At 40.7% G+C, this 8,136-nt stretch overlaps 1 protein-coding gene and 1 pseudogene across 1 annotated transcript; one reads left to right on the top strand and one right to left on the bottom strand.

The window, feature by feature from the left end:
* Positions 1-2,267: 2,267 nt before the first annotated feature.
* Positions 2,268-4,851, bottom strand: LOC122031545 (annotated as a pseudogene).
* Positions 4,852-5,069: 218 nt separating this feature from the next.
* LOC122032467 (zinc finger CCCH domain-containing protein 9-like) lies at positions 5,070-6,020 on the top strand. The gene is made up of 2 exons (XM_042591753.1): positions 5,070-5,150; positions 5,290-6,020. Exons 1-2 carry the CDS (start codon positions 5,129-5,131, stop codon positions 5,895-5,897), a joined length of 630 nt encoding a protein of 209 aa, XP_042447687.1. The 5' UTR covers positions 5,070-5,128; the 3' UTR covers positions 5,898-6,020.
* Positions 6,021-8,136: the final 2,116 nt, after the last annotated feature.

Below are 8,136 nucleotides of genomic sequence, written 5' to 3'. Positions count from 1 at the left end.
TACAAGGTAAGTGTTAGCACAATAATAATGAGGAATAATAATTAGCTCCTGTCCTCCTTGAATTAGGAACTAGTCAATATCTCAATTTAGGGATTCAAAATTGACCTAAATTGGACCGACACCTACTGTCCCTCAACCGGAACACATCTTCACCGAGTCACTCTCCTCCAGTGACTTACCTAACTTACCAACTTACAGTCTGTGGACTAGCCTCTTGACCCACCGGGTCTTCATGCCAGTTGTCAAGTCCATAAACTAAACTGGACTTCTACCAGATATCAAGTCGACCCGTGACCTATTTGGGCTTCGTACCAACTATCATGTCCTTAGACCTAATTGGATTTCAGCCTAGTGTCAGATTCTTCAGACCCGCCAACTCCTGCACACTTTGTAAAGCAATTAGATCACATAAAGATCTAACTTAACTCACTTGTCATTCATCAAAATATAAGTTAGACCATTAGTGCAAATTACACCAACAGAATCTTCTTCTGCTCCTTGGTATAGATCCACTACCTCAAGTTTTACCGAGGCATCTCTAGGTCGACTGAGGAGAACCTATGAAATTCTAGCCAATTATCTATGAAAGCTTCTAAATGGCAACAATCGACCTGATCGTCCTTCTCCATCCCAAAATTTGTCGCAAAAAGTGGGTCTTTTTAGTGAAAGCATATCATACCAATGCATAATTTTATAAATAATTATTTTAAATTTGCAAGTGAAGATGCACATTTGAAAAGAAGCATTCCCAAAGTAACTTCTTAATTATTACTGATACGGGTTGTAATAAGCAGACCTAGAAAATAACCCGACATTCAAAGTCAAGATGACTTGACAGTCAAAGTCAAGATAACGTGGCAGTTAAAGGCGGGATAAGAGTGTACTTCCCATCTAGCTTCGTCGTTCACCCAATATCAAGGCTCTTGGGTCTAGTTAGATCGGATTATAAGTCGTGCGGGAGAGGCCGCTTGGCCAGATGAAAAACCAGTCTGGCCTAAAGCACATAGTCTCATAAATCTCTATGTGCGCACGGCTAGATGAGAGACCGATCAGACCTAGCTAAGACAATTAATCTCATAAATGTGTGCGTGGTCGGATGAAAGACCAGTCAGGCCTAAAGCACTTAATCTCATAAATCTCTATGTGGCCTCGACCAGATGAAAGATTGGTCGGACCTACAACACTTAACCTAATGTGTGCCCGACCAGATGAAAGACCGGTTAGACCTAAGATACTTAACCTCATAAATGTACGCCTGGCTGGATGAAAGAACAGTCAGGCCTAAAGCACTTAGCCTCATACATCTCTATGTGGGGCCGGCCGGATGAAAGACTGATCAGGCCTAAAGCACTTAGCTTTATAAATCTCTATGTATGTCTGGCCGAATGAAAGACCGTCCGGACCTAAGACACTTAACCTCATAAACGTGTGCTTGGCCAGATGAAAGATCGGTCATACTTAAGGCATTTGACTTCATAAATCTCTCCACGCACGGTCGGCCATAAAGCCGGCCGGGATTAAGAAACTTAGTTGCGTATTTACTTCCAAATACATCTTTAGTACACAATTTATCAGATGGTTACTTAAACAGATTTCCAGTATGCTCAATGTATCATATGAATCTCTGACCGGGTTTATGGCAACATTCAATACATAACAAACTAGCTCAATACAAGGATCAACATAAGGGTGGTCGGCCTTGTTAGCCGGCCGAGATATATTCAACAGGTAAGCAACAGACAACATTTTAACAACATGTCAGAATTGCCGGGGAATATTTCTTTGGGACCTCCTTCAGAGGTTACCTTGTTTCCCATTAATCAACCATTTATGACATCATATTCCTTTAACGACTCCATCAAAGGTCTAAGTCATAAACGACAAAAGAGGTACATCTGTAGGTAGAGAAAAGATTCCTCAGACACTTGTTACACAATAAACTAACAAACTCCGACGCACAATATCACCTCATGATCACGGAGATTATGATAGGTGGTATATAAAGGGGGAGTCCTCTCTGTTGGCAAGATACACAATTGGCATCATCTACCCCTTATTCTCACGCGAACATTTTTCTTGGCGATTCTTCATTCCTTCATCCAAGGTCATACTAACTTGAGTGTCGGAGATCCTTGTCAGGGACCCCTCTGATTTTTGTCACTAACCCTCTGTTGGATCATCGGAATGTGTGTAGGATCGCAAGGAAGCCTCTCCAAGAAGGGACAAGTCTTGGTCCAGTAAACCATCCTGCCATCGTCACTAGTGCGCTATCTCTCTAGCTTTCAGATAAGATCAATTATAATACTGAAATGAGACTAAGATAAATATTCCAATTAGGATTACTAAGGCTAAATAAATTATATTACTTGGTGAAACTTACTTGCTCACACTCCTTAAGTTATTTCTGAGCTTTATTAAAGTATAATTAACATATAAAGATTCTAAAAGTTGTGTTATAGGATCCTTGTAACGGTGTTTCTCTTTTTGGATAACTTTGACCAACTCTTTCAACATATGTCTCCTTCTTTTGTTGACGATGACAGCAGTGGCAAGATATCAAAGAAGGTGATGCACATTTATTTGAATAGCATTCAAGTACCTGACAAGATGAAGAAAAAAAAGAATATTCCAGAGAAAGCTTGTAGCTCAGAAATGAAGATTGTTCATCTCATATTATAGCCGGTTCGTGCTTTTAACTACATGTTACAATCCTTCATTCTAAAATTGAGCAATTCAGTGAATCCTCTCTTTTGTCACTAAAAGTCAGCTATTGTTTGTCAAATCCCATGTAAAAAGGTGTCCATCAAAAAGGAGTTTTATCTATTTAGTGTTTCCAATTACAAAACCTATCATAAGAATAACCTTTCAAAATCTTCATTTTATCCTAGTCCATGTCCTCTAACTTTCAAAATGTCTATTTGCTGGTCTTTGTAGCACATTGAAATCCTGTTTCAGATACATCAGAATATGATACATTTTCAAGCCTAAGTAGCACTTCTATAGATATTTTCAGAAATCTCAGATAGAAGAAAATAGGTTATATGAAAGGAAACAGTGGAGAGCAATCCAAAATAGACAAAACTTAGTCAAATGGACCAGTTACAAAAATCCTATCACTTCATAAGGTTCTATGCAAGAATTTATGGCTAGTAGTACTCCGATCGTGTAAATGATTTTTATTACATAAGATAGCAATTCCTTTTGTCTATCTTTATTCTTTGCACCATCTGCTCTAATCAACTCCCATAAATATAGAATCAGTTTGTTGCCTTTGAACCTATCCTTATCATCTTAAATAATTAGACTCTGGTGCAGCTAATTAGAACAATAGTTGAGCGAGCCAATACTGAGTAATAGTTGCAGGCATCTCACTAACTAGGCCATAGTCATCAAACAGGTTTTCTATTATGATCCAGTTGTTTCTAAGCATGATCTACACTGGTTCTAAGGTGCCTTTAAGTGATCAGAAAATTAGCTAGTAGAAAAAACAAGGCACAATTGAAAATACAAGCACAAAACCAGTGAGTAAGTAAGAGAAGGTTTATTCTGAAATTCAAACGATGAATAAAGAATAGTATGGTACAACCAACACAAGCATGTAACAAGATTGATAGATTAGTGGGGCAATGGCAAAGGGTATATAGAAATGCATATCATCCTCCACGGGAATAATTGTTCTGTGATAAGGAAAAAAATTCTAGATAGCAAGTCATTAAAGCTAAGTGACTGAAAAACTATTAATAAAAAAATGATTAAGTACAAATTATAGATGCAAAATATTGGAGAAAAGAAAGTTTAGTGGGACAAGAGGAGCACCAGTCCTAGAAGAATAAATCAATGATACTATTTCTTCCATTTTCATGGTTAAAGAAGATGAAAAGGCATCAACCAGATTCTGTTCTGCAACTGATTTAAAGGAGAAGAAAAGCTCTGCACAGTATGCAAACAAAACAGAAAGGATTAAAGTGAGCAAGCAAGATAACACTTCTAAGACCAAACTCTATGGATTAAATAACAAATAGAACCTTTGAATCAATTATCTCTTTGAGACGATTGAGCTCCTGGAGAGCAACATCCCAATTTTGCATTAAAATTTCGGCAGCAAGTTTTCCCCACAGAGCACTCAAATTTCTCTCACTATTAGTGCACAGGGCGTGATATTGGTACAAATAATCAGCAGCGCCGGAATACTTACCACACTCAAATTGGAATTTTGCATATTGATAAAAAGCCTCAATCTGATCCGTGCCAATCTACTCAATGGGCAATGCGAAAAAAATCATCATCAACTGCTCATAAAATAACCTTTTTTGCCACTCATTGCCTACAACTTGACAAATTACAGCAGTAGGCATAAACACTACAAAGTTTATAAACAGCAGACAGATATTACATCATTTAGATGAAAACCATCCTTCTTAATTTGCATAAATGAATTCGAAATATCAAACCTGAAAGCTGTCGTGCAGCATTTGGATGTTATACTGTCTGTCGGGCCTCAATTCCTGAACCAAATTAGCATCTTGACGAAAGGATATGAGCGGCGCTACAGATTCTTCAAGAGATTTCAACGTAGAGACGACCTCCGCCCTCCTATCCACCATGGCTGCAAAACCCGCAAACCACACACCGCATGAACTACAAAACAAAAAACGAGAATAAACAACGGGAGCAAAGAGGACCTTGGGAACGTCTTCTGTATGGTAAAGGGCCTTATGGATATTCATGGCGTAATCGACCATGTTGGTGTGGGAGAGAAGCTGGATCTTGTCCTTGAGAATCGTACAGCTCCTGCTCTTGCAAAAACTCGGGGAGCGGGAAGACAAGGATGATGCATATAAGCGGCAACGATCAATCTTACTTTTGAAATGGACGGTGATGATGGTGCGCAATGAATTAATCGATGGTTAAGATATTTTGAAATAGACGGTGATGATTAGAAGCGATAATTTAATAGACGGTTGCTTTAAATCATATTTTTTATAATAATTAAATATTTAAGCTTCTAGACTATTCTTATTTCTCCCTATAAATAGATGCCCTAGACACGACTTCCCGTTTCCCTCCTAAAGCTCTTCTTCTTCAGATCTGGAGTTCTTGCTTGATCTGCTTCCTCTTCTCTCCGGCGATGGCGATCCAATCTCCAGGAGGTATGTCTAGACTTATTTTTTGTTTAACTTTCTTGTTTCTTGTTTCTTGTTTCATTTTACAGATGGCTATCATTTCAAATTATGAATCTTGTCAGCATTGTTATTTTTTTATTTTCCTTCTTTTTTCTATTCGTAGCAGATCTGAGTACCCTTTCACTTTTGATTGTTACTTGTCTTGTCATTTGTCGCTGTTGTTTCTCTGTTTCACCGGTTAATCATCCGGACCCTTCTTCTGCATTCGATGAATTAATGAGTTCATACCGAGCCTGTTTGGATAGGGTAACAGAACTAGACCAGATAATTTTAGACTTGAATATTCATCTAGAACATCTAGAACAACTCAAAATGATGGATACGACGCCGAGTATATCTGAGACATCTAGGGAAAATCAAACTAATCCCCAACCAAGGGGAAGCAGTAGCAGAGCCCAACTCGGAGAAAGCAGTAGCAGAGCCCAACCCGGGGAAAGCAGTGGACTGATCGCCTATCCGCAGGGTTCTAAGAAAACTCAACTATGCATTCATTTTGAGAAGAAGAAGCAATGCCGCTTTGGAAGCGATTGCAATTTCGCTCATGGCCCGCGTGAACTACATCCCATTATTCGTCATCCTTTGTACCGGACCAAACCCTGCATGCAATTCCATTCCGAAGGATTCTGTTCATTTGGGGCGACAGGTGTCATTTTTTTCATTAGTACCTTAATTTCGCTATGCTCTTTCTTCAAAGTGAATAAGTCAGACTCGTAGAACTGATACCAGATTATAACTCTGGTTTTTACTCTGCTGTTTTTTACATTTTCAAAATGATGTTGCTGTATTTTTCATATTCCTTATCGGGTAAGTAAGTGGTATTTTTACATTTAGAATTCATACTGTGCTCCGGTATTATTATTTTTTTTACATTTTCAGTTTTATTATTTTTTTCTTCCGTGGTAAGAAGTGGTATTTTTACTGCTACAATATTAAATGGTACTATTACACAATTATAAAAACAAATCATATTTTGATATAAAATTTTTTAATAAAATTCAGTTATAAAAATAAGTAATATTTAAATAAGTAATATTTAAAGACATACCTCTCCTCTAATTTGACAGCTTCTGTGAAGAGCATCATTCATATTCGTCGAACCACCATCTATGAACCGGCCACACTCCCTCAGCCTTGCGTGCTTCTCCTTTGCACCCTACGTCCAACTCTTCATTCTTCGCCACGGTTGCCCCTGGGCTGTCCAAAGCAGAGTTCGACGCTAGCCCGCCTAGGCGCCTATGCCTTCACCTTCCCGCTCCAACTCTTCGAGGGCCTCCCTATTGGATCTGGCTTCCCCAACTGGCGCTTCACCTTCCCGCAGCAGTTCCACCTCCTCGTCGGCCTCCCCACTGACGCCCTCCTCCGAGAGATCGCCGGGGGAAGCGAGCGAGCGCATGACACTGCGGTCTCAACGCGGTAACGAAGGAGGAAGGGCCCTGCTCAAGACCCAGCGGATCGTGCCACGGTACCGCAACTTCTACCTACCAGTAACCAGTGGCAGCCTGTCTCGCTGGTAATCCATCGTTCTACGCAGGAGGCGGTTATGTGCGACATGTGGGGCACGACATTGTTGACTTCTGCAGAGCGAGCGGCGGCGAGGGTGGTCGGCAGGAGTCGCGGCGCGAGATGGTGGAGCTTCAGAGAGTGAGTTCTTGGGAATCAAGCGGGGAGCAGCGGATGGAGGCTACCTGTTTGGCTTGAATTAAAGAAATAATGACAGAGTAAAATTTTCAAAAGGAAAATTCAATTAAAACATAATTAACTGTTAAAAAAATAATAAAAATATTATTGCCATAGCATATATTGTTGTTATTTGTTAGCGAGTAGTGACTTACGAGTTGCGAGCTTATTGCCGACAGACAGCAGCGCCCGCCATTGACGTTGTAAAATGGACGGCTTAGCTTCTCGGCTTTCCAAAGTTAAGCACAGTGGCCATTGTGTTAGGAATTTCCTCCAATATTTTCCTTATTTCTTGTCTCCCCTTCCGTTAAACTCCAAACATATGCTTAGGAAGGAAAAGCAATGGTGTGACTCTCTTTGAATGAATGCAGCTTTCACCACGGCAGCTTCCTTCATTAACATCATCTCTGTAGGTTGCGACTTTGCCTCCGCGCTGCTTCTTCTCTTCTTGGTTTCTGCTTTCTTTGCCTGGCTCATTCCTCCTCTTCTTCATCAGCATGTTCTTGAGGAAGAGTGTGGAAGTAAACTGGAGAGCCAAAGGGAAAGTCATGAGGGAAGAGGATCAACATGTGACAAAAGGCGATTTGCTCGTCCCTAGCGCCCCCGTTAACCCGGTCCCTAGGTCAACACAGAGGAGTTAAATCACGGATAACTATTAGCCATTAGTGTAAATAGCCAAGACATGAGGGAGGTCATGATCGGTCACCCTGAATTTTGACCCCAAGACCTCATGTGACAACGCCCCATGTCTTAACTATCACATCGTCCCAAGAGGACGAAAAGAGGATCAACATGCTGAGGCAGCAGGTTATGTTGTTGGCATTTGGCTGATCTACCAAATGAAGTACTCCCATGATCACAGAAAGGCCTATGAGGTCAAGCTTATTATTATTGCGAGGCAGTCTGTGCTCACAAGCCTTGGCAGGAAGGGCCTTTTCCCTTTCGCAGGGAAAGAAGAGGCTGAGCATGGAGAAATTAAGGAGATCAAAGGTGAGGGAAGCTGAACCTTCTGAGCAAAAGTAACAGATTGCTCAGAAAGTGGATGACCAAGAACATGAAGTGCACTCACATGAGGCTCGAGAGAAAAGCTTCAGGAGCGACGATGACTCTCACTGGTGAGGTAGTCCACAATACCCAAGAAGCAGAAAGCGATGAACGGACTCGCGAAGCGCGAGAACGGAGTTTCAAAGCCGATGAAGCTTCCAGCGCTGTGGATCATGTTGTTCCACTCAAGGATTCCGAGTCTGAGATTGGAATGCTTGTTTCAGTGCATGAG

The sequence above is a fragment of the Zingiber officinale genome, chromosome 11A (genome assembly GCF_018446385.1).
Source record: "Zingiber officinale cultivar Zhangliang chromosome 11A, Zo_v1.1, whole genome shotgun sequence".
In the NCBI taxonomy this organism is placed as follows: Eukaryota; Viridiplantae; Streptophyta; class Magnoliopsida; order Zingiberales; family Zingiberaceae; genus Zingiber; species Zingiber officinale.
The sequence above is the reverse complement of the archived record's forward strand: the minus strand, read 5'-3'. Positions and strand labels throughout refer to the sequence as shown.